The sequence below is a fragment of the Ceratotherium simum genome, chromosome 8 (genome assembly GCF_057802395.1).
Source record: "Ceratotherium simum simum isolate JZ-2026a chromosome 8, ASM5780239v1, whole genome shotgun sequence".
NCBI classification, from domain to species: domain Eukaryota; kingdom Metazoa; phylum Chordata; class Mammalia; order Perissodactyla; family Rhinocerotidae; genus Ceratotherium; species Ceratotherium simum.
The window spans coordinates 44,295,157-44,317,809 of record NC_141907.1 but is presented as its reverse complement, the minus strand read 5'-3'; the positions used below and the strand labels follow the sequence as shown (position 1 = coordinate 44,317,809).

Below are 22,653 nucleotides of genomic sequence, written 5' to 3'. Positions count from 1 at the left end.
CACTGAATTGCTTACTTTAAAAAGGTTCTTTTTATTTTATGCTATGTGATTTTCACCTCAAAAAAATTTTTTTAAATGCTTCACAGTTCTTACAATTAAGTTAGTTTTTTGTTTTTTTTTTTTCCTTAAGATTAGAATTCTGAAGCACAGAGAAATTAAGTGAACTGCATTGTCTGATTTGGGATTGCCTGAGCAGAGGCTCCCTAATGCTACTTAGTCTGTTTTTTTCTAAGATGAGCTTTTACTTTGACTTTGCAAGGGAATGGGTCTTGTAAATCACGTCTTTACTGAAGACAATTTGAAGAAATTATATATTTCAAATCTTGGAATTGGACACACGAGGTATGCCACTACAGGAAACTGTGAATTAGAAAATTGTCAGCCCTTTGTTGTTGAAACACTTCATGGGAAAATAGCTGTGGCACATAATGGCGAGTTGATAAATGCTGCTCAATTAAGGAAAAAGGTAAGGCTTTTAATGTTTTTTTTTTCATGATTGGGATAAATTAATAAAATTGGTAAAGAATTTTTTCTAATTGTTGCCACTTGTTAGCTAACTGCAAAGAACAACTGTATCAGAATTACTTGTTATAATTATAGATTCTAAGATACTACCCCAGAGTAGGGGGTGGGGGGTGCTGAGTCTGCATTTTAATATGCTCCTAAGTTGATTCTGATGCACTGCTTTAGAGTAGAGACTTAGAAACATTGATTTATGGTTGCTGTTAGAAGCACAGAGAAATTAGGGTTTATAGATTCTTGCTATCCCTTTAACTTTGTCCCTATGTTCAAAGCATAAGAAGAAAATGGAATATAAACTTGAAGATGATAAATATAAGAAAAAGTAATTTGGAAACAGTTACAGGAAACAGAGCCTGAGAAAAGGGCAAAGAGCGTTTACTTATATTCTTTTTTGTTCATAGCATGTTATTTGGAGCTTTCTGTGTTAATTTGTGCCAGTACCTTCTTCCATCATTTCATCTTCCTTTTTTTTTCTTAACTACTTGGCATCTTTATATTCTTGATAGCTTCTTATTTATCCATTCTTGTCATTCATTAATTGATGCCAAGTTTCTTCAGTTCATTAGATTCCAATTATCTTGATTTGGTAACCTCAGAAATAAAAACCTCACGTGGTATCTAGTAATAGGATGGTAATGCCTATTATCCCCTTAGCATCCTAGAACCAGGCATTTCACATGGAATCAATAGTTATAGGAGTCGAAAGATGGTGAATTGGTTAGCGTTAAAATATCTACAACCCACGCTCCTGTACCACTCATTGTCCTTCTGTTTTTGATTCTGGCTTTAGTTATTTCCCAGAGCTTTGTCCTGTGCCCTTCTTAGGCTCTGGTATTATAATGACAATCATATGCGTTTCTGCTCCTAAATGAAAAAAATTTTTTTAAATTCAGGCAACCAAAAAAGTATTAATAGGAAATAAAAATGACTAAAAAAACTCACCAGTTAGAGATAACCACTAAAAGTTCAATTCCAAACAATACCCAGCTCATTATTTCTAGACATAACCTCTTACCCAGATGCTAGACTTCACCTCTACACATTTAGCTCCCTACTGAAAATGTTCTGTAGCATCAGTTTAAGCTCAGCCTGTGCATGTCAATGGTGATGCCCTTGTCCTGGGCAGTCTTGCACAGTACCTTGTAATCATCATAGACTGCACTCAACCAGTTTTTATTACATCTCCTACATTTAATTGTTCGATACAGTTGATTCCTTTCTTCTACTTTGTCAGTGATAATCAGTGAGGATGGGTAGCCACCATCACTACCACCAACAAACCTGGCTTGACTGTCCCCATTGTAGTGTGCCACTCTTACAGGAATGTGTCATATTTGTCAGGAATGTCAGTAGCTGAAAAAGTTAGAACCATGATCCCAAATCCTCATGCCTTCTCCGCCCTCTCCTTCCCCACTGCAGGTCTACATTCCTTCAAACTTAGTTTTCAAAAGCTTTTCTATATATCTCCTAAAGCACTTTTTTTTTCCTGGTTGAAAACCTTCAGAGACTTGCCATTGCCTCAGCAGTGGTTCTCCATTATTATATACACATACCATTTGTAAAATGCAGGATTTTCATAACTGAGCATCCACACAATGCCTGATCTTTTTCTATTGTGGTGGGCTGCTGGGCGAGGGGTGAAGTGGAGCTTCCCCTCTAACGATTACACTTTTCTCCCTTCTGAATAGCTTCTGCGTCATGGTATTGGTCTGTCAACAAGTTCCGATAGTGAAATGATTACCCAGTTATTGGCATATACCCCTCCTCAGGAACAAGATGACACCCCAGACTGGGTAGCAAGGTAATTGTGTAAAACTGGGCTAAGCTTGTGGCTCTGGTAATGAGAGTTTACCTTCCATCTATTTATAACTGAAATTATTCATTCAATTATTTAATTAATTCCAGGATTAAAAACTTAATGAAGGAAGCACCTACAGCATACTCCCTGCTTATAATGCACAGAGATGTTATTTATGCAGTACGAGATCCTTATGGAAATCGTCCTCTATGCATTGGTCGTCTTATTCCTATATCTGATATAAATGATAAAGGTAATGAACTTCAGATGGAATATAATTTCATAATGCTTTTCCAAGTCCTTGTCCTACTGTTGGCACGCTCTGGAATCTCAGATGTCTTATTAGAGGCATGAAATCATAATGTTTGAAGGAATCTTGGGATCATTAATTTTATCTTTGGCTCAAGTCAAATGAGGTTCCATGTGCTCTTAAAGTCATAGAAATGGATATTCTATGAGCTTTTTTTTTTTTTTTTTGTGAGGAAGATCAGCCCTGAGCTAACATCCATGCTAATCCTCCTCCTTTTGCTGAGGAAGACCGGCTCTGAGCTAACATCTATTGCCAATCCTCCTCCTTTTTTTTCCCCCCCCAAAGCCCCAGCAGAGAGTTGTATGTCATAGTTGCACATCCTTCTAGTCACTGTATGTGGGACGCGGCCTCAGCATGGCAGGAGAAGCGGTGCGTCGGTGTGCACCCGGGATCCGAACCCAGGCCGCCAGTAGCGGAGCACACGCACTTAACCGCTAAGCCACGGGGCTAGCCCTCTGTGAGCTTTTTTATTTCTTTATTTGGTGTTTAACTGTTCTCTTGAAATAGGTAGCCTCTTTTATAATTTCTTGAATCCATTAACTGAATTGATTGTCTTGTGATTTACAGAGAAAAAGTCTTCAGAAACTGAAGGATGGGTGGTGTCTTCAGAATCTTGTAGCTTTTTATCTATTGGTGCAAGGTAAGTTTTATCTCACTCAGCATATTAGCTTTTCCACATCGATAAAAATTTTTTTATTTTTACATGAAAGTTTTCTTTCTCATGTCTGCAAGGAGACATATTTATAAATGCAGTTTCCTTTGTACATTGTGCTCAGCAGTAGCACTGACTTTAAAGTTCCAGTAATACCTTCTAATTCTGAAGCTGGCATCTTACTTTCAAAATACCTTGAGACTTATTTTAAAAAGGAAATCTTCTTGGGGCCGGCCCGGTGGCGCAAGCGGTTAAGTGCGCGCGCTCCGCTGCGGCGGCCCTGGGGTTCTCTGGCCCGGATCCCGGGAGCGCACCGACGCACTGCTTGGCAAGCCATGCTGTGGCGGCGTCCCATATAAAGTAGAGGAAGATGGGCACAGATGTTAGCCCAGGGCCGTCTTCCTCAGCAAAAAAACAGGAGGATTGGCGGATGTTAGCACAGGGCTGATCTCCTCACAAAAAAAAAAAAAAGGAAGTCTTCTCAACAAAGAATAGTTATCATCGAAAAATTTAAGCCAGGATAAAAATTCTCTCTTTAGCCTTTATTCTTTCAAAAATCATTAAAACTTAGCACTTTTTAAAAAATTCTAAATTTGGGCCGGCCCCGTGGCTTGGTGGTTAAGTGCGCGCGCTCTGATGCTGGTGGCCCGGGTTCAGATCCCGGGTGCGCACCGAGGCACCGCTTCTCTGTCCATCCTGAGGCCGAGTCCCACATGCAGCAACTAGAAGGATGTGCAGCTATGACATACAACTATCTACTGGGGCTTTGGGGGGGAAAATAAATAAAATAAAATCTTTAAAAAAAAAAAAAAAAAAATTCTAAATTAGAATTTAGAGGGTAACAGATCTATGAAAATTACTGCTGGAGGACTATTAATTTTTTATTTTTTAAGCCATCTGGAGACTTTATATTAAACTGAACTATTTTTCTTTTATAAGGGAAGGAACTCTGTGTGCTTTATAATAGATGTTATTATCAACCTTAAGGACTGGTTTATTTAAAGTCTTCTTTCTTTAACATTATTTCCCAAGATATTACCGTGAAGTCTTGCCTGGAGAAATTGTGGAAATATCCAAACATAAGGTCCAAACTCTTGATATTATACCAAGGGCTGAAGGAAACCCAATGGCTTTTTGTATTTTTGAATATGTTTATTTTGCAAGACCAGATAGTATATTTGAAAGTAAGTAAAATATCTTTATAAAATCTGTTATTTATCTCATTGAAACATGGCGGTTCTTGGCCCAAAGACTTACCTAGCTTTTTGAAGGCACATAGTTATATGTTGTGGATAGGGGACTGGCCCTACAAGTCATAAGATCACTATTTTTCTCTTTCATCTGACTCTTGGATTTTATTTTTCTTTAAGAAATAAGGATTATGATTTTCAGATTTGTATTAAGGTCAATTGTTTTTAAACAGTGAATTCCCAGTTTATATATTTCCATTTTAGTGTTTTTGTATGTCTTACTTTTTTTTTTACTTAATCTATAGAGTTCTAACAAGCTAGTTTCGTAGAATAGTATATTATGCTATGTTATATTATACTAAGTTAAAATAATCTATTTCCTTTTTCAAACATTCCAGACCAAATGGTTTACACAGTAAGATACCGTTGTGGTCAGCAGCTGGCAATTGAAGCACCTGTGGATGCAGATTTGGTTAGCACTGTTCCGGAATCTGCTACACCCGCTGCTCTTGGTTACGCAGGAAAGGTATTTTCTTTTAATTAACACACAGTATCTTGTCCTTCTGGCAGTGGAATTAGAAATCCTTGTATATAAAGAGAAACTCAATTTATTGTAAGGAAAAAAAAATGTTCGTTGCTTTACAAGAGTTACTTATTTTCCAGACTTTTCATTCAATGGCACTATTTTAGTGGAGTCCACAAAAAGATTCACCCAAAGGCTAGGAGAATGATCCCCTTGATTTTAAAAACATAACATCATGAGTATAGTATATAGAATTTAGTAGTAACATTTACTTATTATTAAAACCTGCTTCTTGAAGTAACCTCACAAGGCACTGGTATATTTGTACCCTACAGAGTATGAGTGATAATAAAGCCATTTCTGTTCATTTTTTATAATGTTCTTAGTACTATGCTTAATTTCATTTTTTGTAACCAGGTAGGTTATATAACTAGTGATTCTAGGGTATAATAGCCAACATTCACTATGTTGGAAAGTTTATTAATTTTTAAAAGAAATGCTATGCACATATTTTAGAGAAGTATTACCTTGAAAGATGGATAAATCACCTCCTGTCCCTCAAAAAGCATCTCCTTAGCCTACTGGTTTTACTTCATTTCTTACTGATAATTTTCAAATATGTGAATTTTTCTGACAGTGATTTATTCTTTGTCATGTCTTCATATGCTTAGTGTTCTCTTCCAAGACAGAGAAATAATATTTGCTTAAGAGAGAAGCATTACATGGGGGCCGGCCCCATGGCTTAGCGGTTAAGTGCGCGCGCTCTGCTGCTGGCGGCCCGGGTTCGGATCCCGGGCGCGCACCGACGCACTGCTTCTCCGGCCATGCTGAGGCCACGTCCCACATATAGCAACTAGAAGGCTGTGCAACTATGACATACAACTATCTACTGGGGCTTGGGGGGGGGGGGGAATAAATAAATAAAAAATTTTAAAAGAGAGAAGCATTACAAATTCTAGCAAAATGAATTTGGTATATTACTTTCAATGATTTTTCTTTTTGCCTTTTTTCATTACAGTTTAAATAATGAAGGAAAATTGTAATGTGATGATGGAGTGTTCAGAATAACAAACACATTTAAATTTTTTACATACATATTATAATGAAAGTATGACCTAGAGAAAATAGGAACCTCGAGTTCTCTATATATTGCTGCTCACTGTCCTTTTATTTCTTCTCTATCAGTGTGGACTTCCCTATGTGGAGGTGCTGTGTAAAAACCGGTATGTAGGAAGAACCTTCATTCAGCCAAACATGAGGTTAAGACAACTTGGTGTTGCAAAAAAATTTGGAGTATTGTCAGACAACTTCAAAGGCAAAAGAATCGTCCTTGTAGATGATTCGATTGTGAGAGGCAATACTATCTCACCCATAATCAAATTGCTCAAAGAATCTGGTGCAAAAGAGGTAAGTAATATTAAAACCTATCCTAAAGCACCAGTAATTAACAATTTGATACTGGCATAAAAATTGCAATTCAGTATGAAATGAGTGAAAATAGTTCAATATAATAACTTAACATTTTTCAAATCAAGTTGGTTGAGGAATAACTGCAGCAACTTGGAAAACATGTAATAGCCCCTTTTAAACTACATACTAAATTTAATCCTTAATAGATTAAAAAGCTCAATTTCAAAACTTAAAATTTTTTTTTTCTTTTCTTCTTTTTTGTGAGGAAGATCAGCCCAGGAAGATCAGCCCTGAACTAACATCCATGCCAATCCTCCTCTTTTTGCTGAGGAAGACTGGCCCTGGGCTAACATCTGTGCCCATCTTCTTATACTTTACATGGGACGCCACCACAGCATGGCTTAACAAGTGGTGCATCGGTTCGCGCCCGGGATCCAAACCCGGGCCGCCAGCAGTGGAGCGTGCAGACGACTGCTACACCATGGGGTGGGCCCCTCAAAACTTAAAATTTTTATAAAATTAATTTAAAAACCACAAAATAGGGCCAGCCCTGTGGCTTAGCAGTTAAGTGCGCATGCTGCGCTATTGGCAGCCCAGGTTCGGATCCTGGGCGCACACCGACACACCGCTTCTCCGGCCATGCTGAGGCCGCGTCCCACATATAGCAACTAGAAGGATGTGCAACTATGACATACAACTATCTACTGGGGCTTTGGGGAAAAAAAAAAGGAGGAGAATTGGCAATAGATGTTAGCTCAGAGCTGGTCTTCCTCAGCAAAAAGAGGAGGATTAGCATGGATGTTAGCTCAGGGCTGATCTTTCTCACAAAAAAAATAAATAAATAAAAATAAATAAAAACCACAAAATAGAATACTTTTTTAAATTTGTAGAGAATTGATTACTTTCTCTTTTGGAAGATATAGAACCAATCCTAGTGTAATAAATATTACACATTAGGTTATATTTTTAAATCTCAAACCTTATTCTAACTAAATATTTCAGTAATTCAGATTACAGAAGTGAGATGTCATTTGCAACTAATAGTTGAGCGGATTTAGAAATAAAATTTATTATAGGAGAAAGTGGTATGGAAAGCAGTATGACAGTCTATTTAGAAAGATTCAAAGATAATTACGATTATGATTTTCTAGCCTTTTTTATGACTGATTATAATAATCTCTTTGGAATTCTGTTAATCATGTAATAAAAACAGATGTAAAGTAAATTCAACATCTGTTACAATAGTAAAAAAGAACAGACAAAAACAAACAAACAAAAGAACTGGAGATGGCTTATATATCTACCAATAGGAAGTAGTTTAGTAACTTGATACATCAGTATGATGAAATATGATGCTCCCATTATAAACTGTAGTTATGAAGACTGCATAACATGGGAAAATCTTTGCTGTTATAAGAAAGGTAAAAAATAAATGTGGACATTGATTACAGCCATGTAAATGTACCTTGAGAAAAGGCAGAAAATAACAATAGACAAAAATAGCTCTTTATAGTGGTACGGTTTTTGTTATATCCTGGTAGATCATATTTTTCTTTTTAAGATAGTAAAATAAAAGGTAGGCAAAAATGCCGCTCAAGTGTTACAAGAGAAAATGAAGATGGTCCTAGGAATAAAAGTCATTAATGAGAAATAGGAGATCAGAAGAAAGAAATTTCCTCATGAATAAATGACAGAAGGAAACAATGGGCAGCTCTGTAAAAGGAACTCTTTACAAGCGGCCGACATTTTGAAATTCTTGTCCAGGACACTTTGGAGTCTAGAGCAGAGCTGCTCAAGTAGGATTCTTGGTAATGAATTAATTCTAAAAGTAGTTCTGACTGAACACTGGAGTTCTATATGTTTACTACATGATTTTCCAGGATTCTTTCTCACCTGTTATTCAATGAAAGATATTTTGTAGTTTGCTTTATTACCCATATGTTATTATTAAATATTCTGTAAAAACAATTTTAGGTTGCATTTGTGTCAGAATTTTGCATAACTATTCATACAATGAATGTCAAAATAATGAATGTGTGAAATGATTTCTTTCCAAGGTACACATTCGAGTAGCTTCACCACCAATTAGATATCCATGCTTCATGGGAATAAACATACCAACAAAAGAAGAACTTATTGCCAATAAACCAGAATTTGAGCATCTTGCAGAATATCTAGGTAGGTATTAAAATTTCTGTAAACTTTATTTATTAATAGAGAAAATCCAAAGCTTGTCAGTCTTTTCACTTTTAATAAGAAATAGCGTTCACAAAGTAGATGATGTATGTGTTGAGCAGATATTGAACACTATTCTGAATAGTGACAGTGCCTGGTGTGTATAGACACCATAGTAAGTGCTGTGTGGAGAGCTAGGACAAGGTGAGATCAGAGGAAAAGAAAGGCTTTCCAGGTAGAGGGAACTGTAAGTCTACCAGTTAAAGCCTCCCAAAGGTCAAATCCCAAGAAAAACAAAAACAATTTTACTACAGATTCTAATAGAATAATTTAGATGTGGATACAAATCAAAAAGTGAAAAGCTTATGTAGCTTTTCTTTAATAATGAGGTCTTGAGAATTGGAGATGTAAGTTATCTTGGATAAGACATTTGCCTTTCAAATTCCAGTGAGAGATAAACTATTTAAATATCACATAAATGTCCAGCCAGTTTGCCTTGGTATCTCTGCGCTGGTTGTTTATGGCTGGAGTTTCTTTCGACTAGTTCTGCCTGTGCCTTACCATTAAAATAATTTGAATATCACCCAATTGATATCATATTGTGAGCACTCACTCTTTGCCAGGAACATATCGATATTATTGTTATAACATTACAAAACTCTTTACAATTGGGCAGTGCTTCCCTTATCTTATAGATGAAAACATAGATTTAGGAAAAGTAAGTGACCTTGAGCTTAAATTTGAACCCAGATCTTCCTGACTTCAAAATTTATTTTCCTGGGCCGGCCCTGTGGCTTGGTGGTTAAGTGCGCGCGCTGCGATGCTGGTGGCCCGGGTTCGGATCCCGGGTGCGCATCGAGGCACCACTTCTCCGTTCATCCTGAGGCCGAGTCCCGCATACAACAACTAGAAGGATGTGCAGCTACGACATACAACTATCCACTGGGGCTTTGGGGGGAAAAAATAAAATAAATAAAATCTTAAAAAAAAAAAAAAAAAAAAAAAAATTATTTTCCTAATCAAGAAAATTACTCCTGAAACCTTCTGAATTCATTCTAGACTTGAAGCCTCCACTGCTATTTTAAACTGTTATTTTCCAATTTAAAATTTAAAAAAATAATACAGGCCCTGATTTTTGTTAATTTCGCCCCTCCTCCCCCTCTTTTTTTTTTTTTTTTTTTTTTTTAGTCAGTCATTTCTTTATTACCTATAATTTGTAATTTGCCGGTTACAAAAAGAGGAAAAACCTTCAGATGTAAAGGACTGACAGGAAATTAAAATGAGACAAAACGGATTAAAACGTAAGGAAACTGTCTTGTTGACCCCCCTCAGGGCCACCAGGGGACCTGCTCCCCCCTCACAGGTAGCGGTTTCTGATGTATTCTCGGTACATGGAGGTGTCTTCTTTCCCGAGGGGCTGCATGATACCTTGACTGGCCTGGATGTGGGCTTGGAAGATCTCTGTAGATTTTCTGTCTACTCTTGGAGGCTGAACTTCATAGATGTTGTCTTGTGAGAAAGCTGAGATGGGCATTCTGATAGGCCCTGAGTGCATCTCGGTGAGAGGTGAGACCTCTCCAGGGACTGGGACATTGGCAGCGGCCATTGTTGTCCCCCTCTTTTTTTTTTTTAAGAGAGGCTAAAGAAGAAATTTTTATCCAGGCTTAAGTTTTTGTGTCTGTAATTATTCTCTCTTGAAGCAGTTCTTCCTTTCCAAAGAAAGTCTCACCTTTTTCTTTTCCCCTCTTTCTCCCTGTAGGAGCAAACAGCGTTGTGTATCTGTCAGTAGAAGGACTGATTTCATCTGTACGAGAAGGGATAAAACTTAAAAAACAGAAAGAGAAAAAGCAAGATATTATCATTCAAGAAAATGGGAATGGTCATTGTACAAAGCAAGATATTATCATTCAAGAAAACGGGAACGGTCTGGGATGTTTTGAAAAGAATGGTCATTGTACAAAGCAGGATGTTATAATTCAAGAAAATGGGAATGGTCTGGGATGTTTTGAAAAGAACGGTCATTGTACAGCTTGTCTCACTGGAAAATATCCTGTGGAATTGGAATGGTAGCTAGTAGGGGCAGATTCGATGTTTCAAGACACAAAGTTGGTGAAGTTGTAGTGGGTACACCTTATCTATTTACTGTTACGCAGTCGATACAATGTAAAATGCCACATGCTTATGTTTACCTTATATTAAGTTTTAAGATTTTTTTCTGGAAAGGGTACCAAAGTGCTATGCTTTCTTTAATAATCCTAGATAAATATTTTGGTGTTATCTGGGAACTTGGATGATCCTTTCAGTTTTATTTAGTAGTTTAGTACTTTGAGGCTACCAGTTATGAGATTGTATACATTTAATTTCAGATCATCAACAGTAATGTAAAGAATATGTAAATTTCTGTTTTAGAGGGAATTGCTAGGTATTTAGGGAAAATTCTTCTTAGAGAATTTTGTGGAATGTTTCTTGAGAGTTATTGGAATTCAGTTATGGAATATTTTCATAATTGAACCTTGCTAATTGCATATGATACAATATTGGTATTCTTTTTTTTACACCAGCATCAGCTAGTGTACCTTGTCAGAGTGGCATTTGCCAGGTCCATGCTTTAAAGAGTGTGCAAGAGGTTAGACTGAGATGGTGTGATGGAGATAGGACAAGTGAGTTAAATATAACATTTAATGCAAACCTTGAATCCATTATACCCCAAAGTTGTCAAGCCTCTAGAGTTCTGATTGTAGTTATGACCTTGGTTTCCCTGTCTAACTTTAGACAAATCTTTAAAAAAAAAAAAAGAAAACCTTTTTGTGCCTCACTTTTCCCCACCTGTGCAATGGGGTACTTATATTACTAAATTAAATAAGTAATAGGAATGTGGATGTGTCATACTTTTGGTGGTGGAAGCCATCATTTCACCCCTCAATTTTAAGATAGTGCATGATTATTAGCTTTTGAAATGTTGGCTATTAGTCTGCAATTAAGATTTCATTATATGAAGGGAGACATACAGTTTAGCATTGCTTTGCCACCTGACTTTGAGATGCCCTAAGAATGATTGTAAAAACATGTCTGTGGAAAAAATTTTCCTGCATTTGACTAGAAAGTATGATCCATACTACTTAGTGCCCTTATAGTACAAGCCCAGCAAGTAACCCAGTAGATTTGAAGTAAAAAAATAAATTTTTAGATTCTAACAAAACTTCTACCCTTAATTTGATTATATGCTTTTTTAATGAACTGCTTGATCACTTGCAAGCATATATACATATATGTGTACACACACATAAATATTGCAATTAAACGATCAACTAGAGACACTGTAGGGGCCAATTTTGTTTAAGGATCAAGGAGATCACTTTTTTGTACTTTGTTTTATTGGGATCTAATGAATTCGATTTTTTTTTAATTTTTTTCTTGTAACATCTGAGATTTAAAATTTTAAGATGACTTGCCCCCAACCTCTGTTTATGTAAGATTTTTAAAACGTTAAGTGTTTTTGTGTTATTGTTACCATAATTTGATGTATATAGTATCCAAATCCATTTAGAAACTCAATATTTATTAATAACTGAAATCTTTTGTCTTCATTTGGTATATAGTCTTGTGTGTTACATTACGGCAGGCCAAGATAAAATCTTGAGACAGCTCTTTAAGCGCACGTGCAGCAGGCAGCAGCAGGTCAGATAACCCTGTGGCAGTGACACAAGCAAACTGGCGTTTGAATAAAGCCCTGTGTCCATTTGAGTGTACAGCCTCTTGTCTTAAATATGTTCCTCATAGCAGCATGGAGGAGGCAAGACCTCTGGGTCAGTTTTGAACTGGCCTTATTTACATTTGATTTTTTAAAACAGGAGACTCAGGGAAAGTACTAAACCAAAATCTCTGATTTGACTTTTGTGTTTTCCAAAGTTGTTATTTTGTTTTCCATAGTTTTTATTTTGTTTTATTGAGATACTTTTATAAAGGAAAATGGTACTGTGACAGTTTGGTAATTCTACGAATTTCTTACTGTTTCTCCATCATGGCCTTTTGTTTTACAAGTTTCTGAAGTCTGAATTAAATTACAATTTTTTACCAACTTAATCTCAAATGTTTAACTGCTTTAAGTTCATATATAACTATTGTAAACTGCAGAGAAGATGAAAAATGTGTCTTCACAGGATCTGTATTGTTGTGAACTAAAGTAAGCCTACTTTGTTGTGACTTCTTTGTGATGTGTTGGTGACAGATATTTGTAATAAGTATGTTTAAATATGTTTGTGTACTCTTTTTTTTTTTAAGTGACTTTTAGTTAGTGCCTTATGGTGAACAGCACAGTAACAGTCACATCCAGGCTCCATACTTGGCACCAGCAAGTCAGATCTTATTTCTCTGATCTAGGCATTTCAATAAATAGGCCATCTCTTATGAACCAGGCAAAATTGGTGGCTGAGTAGGAGGGACAAATAAAGTAATTAGAAGTGTAATGCTAAGTAAGCACTACGATAGTGGCAAGATTTATGAAAACACTAGCAAGAATAGGGAGCGTGTCACAGAAGAGAAGGCTTAGATTCCCAAACTGTGTGTGTGTTAGAGGAGTACTTTTTAAAATCAAAATAAGGTAGGTAAATGAATAAACTGTAGTACATCCAGATGATGGAATATTATTCAGTCCTAAAAAGAAATGAGCTGTCAACCTATGAAAAGACATGGAGGGAACTTAAATGCGTATTACTAAGAAGCCAATCTGAAAAGGCTACGTACTGTATGATTCCAACTATATGACTTTCTGGAAAAGGTAAAACTATGGAGACAATAAAAAGATCAGTGGTTGCCAAGAGTTAGCAGGGAGAAAGGGATGAATAGGTGAAGCACAGAGGATTTTTAGGACAGTGAAACTATTCTGCATGTTACTGTAATGGTGGATACATGTCATTATACATTTGTCCAAACCCACAGAATGTACAACAACCAGAGTGAACCCTAATGTAAACTATAGACTTCAGGTGATAATGATGTGTCAGTGTAGGTTTATCATTTGTAACAAATGTACCTTCTGTGGGGGATACTGGTAATGGGGGAGGTGATGCATATGTGGGTACAAGGAGTAGATGGGAACTCTGTACCTTCTCTATTTTGCTGTGAACCTAAAACTGCTCTAAAAAATAGTTTGTTTAAAAATAAAAATACCAGGATCCTACCTCTGAAAAACAATAATCAAAATACGTACATATACTTTAAAAGTTAGAAAACAAAGAGGTCACTGCCCTCTCCAGTCCTCTCTAGTACATCCACATTTTTTTTTCCCCCCCAAAGCCCCAGTAGATAGTTGTATGTCATAGCTGCACATCCTTCTAGTTGCTGTATGTGGGACGCGGCCTCAGCATGGCGGGAGAAGCGGTGCGTCGGTGCGCACCCGGGATTGGAACCCCGGGCCGCCAGCAGCGGAGCGCAAGCACTTAACCGCTAAGCCACGGGGCCGGCCCTACATCCACATTTAAATATTTTTTTTTCTCTTGTTAATCTGTTTTAAATAATTAGCTCATACTGCTTCTTACTGTACCAATTTTAGACATTATTTCTTCTGCTCTGGAATCTAGCAAAGGCTGCTTCTGGGTAGACTTACTCCATTCAATCATATAAATATTATTGCGTCTCAAAATCTTGTGCTAGTACTTCACTCGAATCTCTTAATACCTTCTTTCCTTGGGTTTCAGAGCCTAGTGAGCTCCACTAGGAAAACTGCCCTCATGTTTCGTGAAGAGGTCAAAATTAAAATCTAGACCTCTCAGAAAAAGCTGCATGCTCTTTAGAAAGAGATTTTAGAGTAAACTGCAGTATGCAATGTAAATTTATGTTTTCATCGCCAGAAATTGGCTTTTCATGTAGCTGAGAATTTGTTGGATGGCAGGAAACAATGCTTTTAACTTTTTGGAATTTCTCACTAGATCTACCATAGTACTGAACTCCCTGCACTATGACAAAATAGAAAATGATTGCACAAAGGAGACCCAAGTGGGTCCTTGTACTCTTCCTTAGTCATTGAATTTGCTTCATTGAAAATTGCCTGTTTGGCTTCACTGATGGATATGTTAGGTGGTGACGGCTAATTTTGTGTGTCAACTTGGCTAGACTACGGTGCCCAGTTTGTTCAAACAGCAGTGTAGATGTTGCCGTGAAGGTATTTTTTAGATGTGATTAACATTTAATTCAGTAGATTTTGAGTAAAGCAGATTACCCTCCATAATGTGGGTGGGCCTCATCCAGTCAGTTGAAGGCTTTAAGAACAAAGACCGACGTTTCCTGAAGAAGACAGAATTCTCAAGACTGCACCATAGAAACCCTGCCAGAGGGCCGGCCCGGTGGCTTAGCGGTTAAGTGCGGGCACTCCGCTACTGGCGGCCCAGGTTCGGATCCCAGGCATGCACCGATGCACCGTTTCCCCAGCCATGCTGAGGCCGCGTCCCACATACAGCAACTAGAAGGATGTGCAACTGTGACATACAACTATCTACTGGGGCTTTGGGGGGAAAAAAAAAGGAGGAGGATTGGCAATAGATGTTAGCTCAGAAACCCTGCCAGAGTTTCCAGCCTGCTGCCCTGTAGAATTCAAACCCAAGACTGCAACATCAACTCTTAACTTGATTTTCTAGCCTGCTGGCTTACCCTAGATTTCAGACTTGCCAGCCTCCACAACTGTGTGAGCCAATTTCTTAAAACCTCTCTCTTTATTTATCCTCTTGGTTCTGTTTCTCTAGAGAATGCTAATACAGTAGGCTCACCCTCTTGCAAACAGCCTGACTTCCTTTATCCCTCCATTCTTTCATGGTCACCTGACAAAAATGCCAAACCTGAATGAACCCAACTACCAATTTTCTCTCTGCCTACAACTGGACAGCTGAACAGAGTAAATCACACAACACACCATTATCCCAATTGTGATATGTGCTACAGTGCTACAAGACAATGTAACAGGGACCTAACCTTGTCTTGGGGTAGGGTCAAGGATTTTCAAAATTATTTTTGAAAGAAACAGTGACATTCACGACTGAGAGATAAGTTGGGAATTTGGTGAAAAGAAGCAGTGAAATGAGAATGTACCAATAAATGTGCAAAGGATCAGCAAGGTACTGGGGTAGGCATTTGACACTTCCCAGGAATTGGAACAATGTAGTTGATGGAGAAGAGTAAAAAGATAGTTGGGGAAACAGGTGCATAAGACATGAATCCCTGCTGTGAAGGTACTTAATATTTAGTATAAGTCAGACTTGGAAATAATGCAGCTGTTACAGGTCCTATGAGAAGTATCAGTCACCGTTTGGGAAGGATGTAGGCTTGTACTCTAGTTAAAAGCCAATAATTAGCCTGTTATTCTTTCATGGCAGTGGACATGAGATTCCTGGGTCAAAGACAACTTTATTACTCATGGCAAAAGCAGTAGCCAGAGCTTCATGTCTGTGTCAGTTCCCCATACCTCCCAAGTCCCACTCTGGTGATTGAGGTGGACATAAATGGATGTCTGCACACACAGTGGGTTGCCTTACAAGAAAAGAAGACTAAGTTTGGGGGATTCACTGCTTTCATAGTTAGTAAAAGCAGGCCTGCTCCTTGGGGAAGACATTACCTCAGCTCTGAAGATTGATCACCCAAAACAACCCTGAAAAGTGACCTGGATAAAGAGCAGTCAGTACCTTGCACTCTGCATACCCAGCAAGAATTTGCAGGGACACTCTGCCCACGGCACATTGCCCCTCCCAACAGTATGCTGGATTCATGGGATGGAGGTTGAAGGAGGATGGGTAAATTCTCAGGCAAGGCTTGAAGGCATTGAGGAGGTGATGTTTAAGCTATTTCTAGAAGAGAAGTAAATGGTAATCAAGCAGGCATGGGGAGAGAGGGTATTTCAGCCTGAGACTCAGCCAAAGCACAGGTGTGGAAACTTGATAAGGGCTTGGTATGCTCAGAAGACTTACTAGGGTCTCATTATAGCTGGAGATTACAGCACCAGGTGTGAGGAATGTGGAGCATGGGGGTGTGGGAGCAGTGGCCAACTGTGAGAGATCAGGCTAGAAAGATAATGAACTATCTTGTTTGCCTTGCTAAAGAGTCTGAATGTCATCATGCAGGCAGTGAAGCTTCTTAAGTAGGAGAATGCTATCTCTGATTTATCTGGCCTATGTTTTAGAATGATCACTCTAGATTACCAGGTAAAAATCGTGTCTTGAACATAGTCTTCTACAATTGCTCCCTCTTAAGACCCCCTGAAAATGACAGTAAAGGGATTTTTAAAGAGTCACAAACTCTCAAGGAGAGAGGAAAAGAGATAACAGAAACAAAATTCTGAAATCAAAAGCCAAGAGCTCGGCTGATTGGAAAAGCTAAATTCTAAACCAGCAGTGAGCAAAGCCAATAAATAATCCTATTTACATCTCAATGCCCTAAATGATTGGAAAAGCTAAATTCTAAACCAGCAATGAGCAAAGCCAGTAAATAATCCTATTTACATCTCAGAATGCCCTAAATAACTCAGAAACTGGCTTCTGGAAGTAGAGATGAAGAGGGTAACTAAAAGGATTGGAAGTTAATTTAAGAATGAGTTACAGGGCCGGCCCCGTGGCTTAGCGGTTAGGTGCGTGCGCTCCGCTGCCGGCGGCCCGGGTTCGGATCCCGGGTGCGCGCCGGGGCGCCGCTCCTCCGGCCATGCTGGGGCCGCGTCCCACATGCGGCAGCTAGAGGGATGTGCAGCTATGACAGACAACTATGTACTGGGGCTTTGGGGGAAAAATAAAATAAATAAAAAAAATCTTAAAAAAAAAAAAAAAAAAAAAAAAAGAATGAGTTACATCCCTCTGCCACCATCCATCACCCCCAACGCCTAATTCTGAAGGCCGGTTAGTTGTTCAGGAGATAGTAAAACAGAAGGTCTTTGTATTGGAGGACATCAGGCACCTGAAATAGGAGAATTAAGTGAAAAATTTTATACTTAATTCTGAGACCCTCCTCCCCTGCAGCCCTTTTCTCTCACTTGACTTTAAACAAACTTGTCCCACGGACTCAGAGCTTCCAATCAGCTTTTAAATGCCCCACTTTTAAATATGAGCAGATAATTAAGGATCACCAGACACCCGAGGAAGCCTCTAACACGAAAGTCCAAAACCAAAAGAAGGAAAAAAAAGTAGAGACTGCAAGGGGAAAAAAACTAAAAAAAGCTACCATTAACATGAGAATTGAAAGATGATATTGCAGTAATGAAACAGACATCAGTCCAGCAGCATTTCAGAGTCTACTGGAGCCAAGCAAGACTGGAAAGGCTTTAGGGAAAAGCTGACCAAGAAGACGTGAACTAAGGTAGCAGCAGTCGAGAGGATGATAGCATTTTAAAAATGCAGACTTGGGGGGAAAAATGCAGATTGTAGTCCCCTCACTGAAAAACTAATTCAGACCCTCGGGATGGAGGTCCAGGAATCTGGAATCTTGTGTTTTTTAACATCACCACAGGCGATTCTGATGTAGCCAGCTGGGCATTGGTCTAGAGATTGGTGACTGGAGGACATAGGGTCTAAGTGGATATAGGAGGATAAAAAAGAGGGGGGAAAACCCTAGGGTTTCTTTACCGCTGCTGGGTGGATGATGGTTTCACTCCCAAATAAAGATAAGATACACGTTTGGGAACGGCCCCCCACCCACCCCCAAAAGACCTGTGGTACCTCCTGGTGAAAGTCTCACGCGCAACTGGAGATATTTCTGGCTTAGAAACTGCTACCGTTTCTTCCCACCAACACCTAAGGACACAAAAGCCTCCTATGCCTTTTCATGCATCCTTGCCAATGCCGAGCTGCCTTCTCAGTCCTTTCCCTAGCCGAAACAGAAAACACAACCCTGATCATTTCCTCTCTGCTACCGCACAGTAGCTTAAAAATATCACTACATATTACTGCCCTTGACGCTTTTAAGAATTAACTTACATGTCTCCAACTGTAACAACTCCCTTGGAAACAGATTTTTATTCAGGAGTATAGCTTACGTAACCCTCTCCCCCTCAGACCTGTTTTATTTTCTTTATAGCTCCTACTGAAAGCTGAACATTTCTTTAGTCATCGTTTCAATCCGTCTTCCATTTAAAATAGCCTACTTATGACAGAGACTTCGTTTGCAGGCTTCATCGCTGCAGCCACAGTCCCCTGCCGTCTAGGGCAGGTTCTCAGAAAATGTCGGATGGATGAAGTCTAGTCACTCTCGCATTTCACAAAGGTTTCATCTTTCTTCACGTCAACCCTACGGGATATCTCTATCCCCACTTCGGGAACGAGGAGACTGCGGCTCAGAATTAAAGTGTCTTGCTCAGAGTTTCTTGGCAAGTATCGACCGGTACGGCTCCAAGCCAGTGAGCTCCAAAGTCCTTGCAAAACCTGACCAAAACCAAGCGCGACCAGAGCAGACGTCCGAGCCGAGAGCCGTCAGTGCCAAACGCGACCAGTTCTCGCAGGACCGTTCCTCAGCTTCGGATGGGGGCGGGGTAGCGCGACGCTGCCTGCCCCCGGTCGCTCGTGCTGACGTCAATGAGGCGACGCGGAAGATTTACGGAAGAGCCCGCGCCATTCACATCCCGGCGGGCTGCGCGGCGGGCCTGTTTTACGGCTTGTGCGAGATTGCTTCTGCGCTGTGTGTGGAGAGGTGTTGGGGTTGGGCTGTTGGGTGAAGGTCCCGATGGGCTCGGACTTGCCCCTCATCCCTGACTCCTCGGTCTTCTGAGTGAGTCTCGGCAGAAGGCAGTGTCTAGTGGGGGATAGTGTGAGGGAGGCGAAGTACCACGAGACCTGAGGCTGGATGTACGCAGGGTTGCTCATCTTCGGGGCCACCGCGTGGCCTCGGATTTGAGTCAGTCACGTCTGGCGGATTGGTGTGGTGCAGAGTAAACCTGACCTGTGTGATTTCTCCTGAGTTACCCTGACTTAGACCCGCTGGAAATAAGGCTGCCCCGCCTACTTGCTAGCCTGGTTGCGGAGAGCAATTGAAAGCATGTTTTGGAAGCTGTAAAGTGCATTGTTATTAAACGTAGTCGCGTAATGTATGTTAAAAAGGTGGTGGATACGGAAAAATAAAGTTTCTAGATTATTTATTTGTTTTTAAAATAGCCGGTAGCTTGGGGAGAGTCCCTAAAGCAATAGTTTGTTGACACTCTTAAGATCTCTGATGACTAAATAGCAGCCTCCACAGTTGTAGATAAAGTAGCAAGTATTTTAAGACTTAATGATTTCATTACATGTGAAATCAGTTTATTAGATTTTGCTTTTTTTTTTCTTCCTTATAAGGTCCTAGAAATATTTGGGCATCCAATGAGTATGATATTCTCTATTAGAGAGAGTTTATGATTCAGTTAATGAAAATGAAAACTTTGGATAATAAGAATAGATTTTGCCTTAATTGTCTATAACAACCACTGGGAAACTGGCAAAAGTAGAAAAACATCTTAATTGCTGTATAGATATGTGTGGTGAGTGTTGTAATTTGTCCTAAAACTGGCATTTTCTTTTTTAAGAATTCATTTTATAATCTTGCCCCTTATTTTGATGTCAAGTGATTTTAGAGTATAATATATAATCAGATTTTCCACACCTGCTGTACGTGTTTTTGCATTAAAAAATGCACTTTTTGCACCTAGACTATAAATTTTTGTTAAAATGCCTTAATACACATTCTACAGGGTAGGCAGTTTGTTATTCATACGCAGGAGAGGATAGCGGAAGGTACACTTCTGCACTAACTGTATCTTGCAAAATGAACTCATTCCCCATAATTTTAGTGCATGCTATGGAAGTCTTATATAATGATCATTTGTGTGCATGAGGAAAGCTTAAAAATTTTATCTTGTGCATCACAAAGAGAGCTAGTATTTATAGAAATGCTTATTAAAAAGAAATACTGTAAGTACTAAAATTATATTTTTAAACTTTATATTTGGAAATCGTAGCATTTCCAAACCTTATGGGTTTCAGCAGTTTTTAATCGGTAGGGATATCAGTTCAAATAAGTATGAACAAATAAAAACTTGAATAATTAAAACAGGCTACTTGATAAATCTTATTTGCTTTGAAATCTGGAAAATAGGGTTCACAGGAAAAAAAAGTCACCTTTACCTTCAAAGAAATATTAGCAGAATTGTGAGGGTTTTTTTGTTATCAGTGATTCCCTAAAGTTTCTTTGATGAAATACTGTTTCAAATCTTTTTTTTAATATAATCTGCATTAAGAAGCCCAGAGAACTTTGTATTGATACAATGCTTTATTGAGTTGTTAATACTATATAGAGTTTAATTTAAATGAATTTATTGGCAATTTAAAAATCAAATTAGAATATGAAGAAATTCACAATTATAAAAGTTACTTATGTGACCTCTGTAAAGTATTATAATAAATAGTAATTAGCACAGTTTATATAAGGTGGACTAAAACTGCATTGTAGGTAGAGTTTTTTTCCTTTTTTCTATGAAAGATTGATTTTGCTTTCACCTAGGTTCAGTTCCTAAAAGTAGACTTTATTTGCATTAGTCTTTTCAAAGTCACCTTACAGGATTTTAACCACTTTATTTTTTATTTATTTATTTATTTATTTTGGTGAGGAGATCAGCCCTGTGCTAACATCTGCCAATCCTCCTCCTTTTTTGCTGAGGGAGACTGGCCCTGGGCTAACATCTGTGCCCATCTTCCTCCACTTCATATGGGACCTGCCACAGCATGGCCCAACAAGTGGTGCGTCGCTGAGCACCCGGGGTTCCGAACCGGTGAACTTCAGGCCACCGCAGCGGAGCACGTGCACTTAACCGCTCGTGCCACGAGGTTGGCCCCTTAACCACTTTATTTTAATCAATCTGTAACAATAACTGAAGAAAAATGAAAAAATATACAGCATGTGGTGCTTTAAATTTGGTTTTATTGGTTAATTTTTTCCCCCCCAAAGCCCCAGTAGATAGTTGTACGTCATAGTTGCACATCCTTCTAGTTGCAGTATGTGGGATGTGGCCTCAGCATGGCCGGAGAAGTGGTGCGTCGGTGCACGCCTGGGATCCGAACCCGGGCCTCTAGTAGCGGAGCGCACTCAACCGCTAAGCCACGGGGCTGGCCCCTGGTTAATTTTTTATATATTTCTTTTTTACATTGTGATCAGTTGAGAGAGAATTCTACATTTCTACCAGTTTCATCCTCATTTATGTATACCACTCCCCTCCCAAATTTTCTTCCAGCTCTGATCCAGGGTTAGGTTGATTGTATCAGATTAATTTTCTACCTCATTGTTCTCAGCAAAGTTACCATAAACAATTTATAAGTTCAGAGATTCTTTAATTATGTGTCTTTGATATAGTTATTCTTGTGAGGAGTGATTGTATAGAAGTTTCTCTCTCTCTCCCCCCCCAACCAAGCTTCCTAAAACTCCCTATCCCCCTAACATTTCTGTATGTAGGTGGAGTTCTCTGCTACCAGTGATGTTTAGATAAACTTCAGTGAAATGACTCTTCAGGAATTGGTGCATCGGGCTGCCTCCCTTTATTCGGATAAAATAGCTGTATGTTTTGATGAGTGTAACAACCAGCCTCCAGTTTATTACACCTACAAGACTGTGGTTAATGCTGCTTCCGAATTATCAAATTTTCTGCTATTACACTGTGAATTTCAAGGAATTCGGGAAATTGGTCTCTACTGCCATCCTGGGATAAACTTACCCTCTTGGATTTTAGGGTAATATTTTTTAGAACTAAAAATGTGATGTCACTCTAACATAATATATAATTCTTTAATGCATAGAATATATGGCAAGTTACTGTTCTGTTTACTATTGGATTTTTCTATATTGCTTGGTCAATTCTGGATAGACTAATAAAGGAGTTCGTATTTCGCTTAGGATTATTTTTAATCGTTTAAATTAGTTACTCTAGAGCCGGCCCCGTGGCTTAGCGGTTAAGTGGGTGCGCTCCGCTGCTGGCGGCCCAGGTTCGGATCCCGGGATCGCCCTGACGCACCGCTTCTCCGGCCATGCTGAGGCCGCGTCCCACATACAGCAACTAGAAGGATGTGCAGCTATGACAGACAACTATCTACT

General features: G+C 38.9%; 2 protein-coding genes across 6 annotated transcripts in view; both read left to right on the top strand.

Annotated features, from left to right (window-relative positions):
- The window catches only part of PPAT (phosphoribosyl pyrophosphate amidotransferase), a 37,020-nt gene extending 24,186 nt beyond the window's left edge, over nucleotides 1–12,834 (top strand). The window contains exons 3-11 of the mRNA XM_014787517.2: nucleotides 260–466; nucleotides 2,211–2,323; nucleotides 2,428–2,573; nucleotides 3,198–3,270; nucleotides 4,315–4,466; nucleotides 4,871–4,998; nucleotides 6,181–6,402; nucleotides 8,463–8,583; nucleotides 10,340–12,834. Of these exons, the coding sequence (XP_014643003.2) occupies nucleotides 260–466; nucleotides 2,211–2,323; nucleotides 2,428–2,573; nucleotides 3,198–3,270; nucleotides 4,315–4,466; nucleotides 4,871–4,998; nucleotides 6,181–6,402; nucleotides 8,463–8,583; nucleotides 10,340–10,650 (1,473 nt within the window). The 3' untranslated portion in view covers nucleotides 10,651–12,834. The remainder of the gene's footprint in view (nucleotides 1–259; nucleotides 467–2,210; nucleotides 2,324–2,427; nucleotides 2,574–3,197; nucleotides 3,271–4,314; nucleotides 4,467–4,870; nucleotides 4,999–6,180; nucleotides 6,403–8,462; nucleotides 8,584–10,339) is intronic.
- Nucleotides 12,835–18,721: 5,887 nt separating this feature from the next.
- The window catches only part of AASDH (aminoadipate-semialdehyde dehydrogenase), a 34,309-nt gene continuing 30,377 nt past the window's right edge, over nucleotides 18,722–22,653 (top strand). The window contains exons 1-3 of one of the 5 annotated variants that reach the window (XM_087434357.1): nucleotides 18,723–19,311; nucleotides 19,872–20,053; nucleotides 22,018–22,292. In XM_087434357.1, the coding sequence (XP_087290483.1) occupies nucleotides 22,063–22,292 (230 nt within the window). In that variant the 5' untranslated portion in view covers nucleotides 18,723–19,311; nucleotides 19,872–20,053; nucleotides 22,018–22,062. Of the gene's footprint in view, nucleotides 20,054–22,017; nucleotides 22,293–22,653 lie in introns of all 5 variants that reach the window. The other 4 variants (XR_015552921.1, XM_087434358.1, XM_087434360.1 and 1 more) reach the window with 4 other exon arrangements.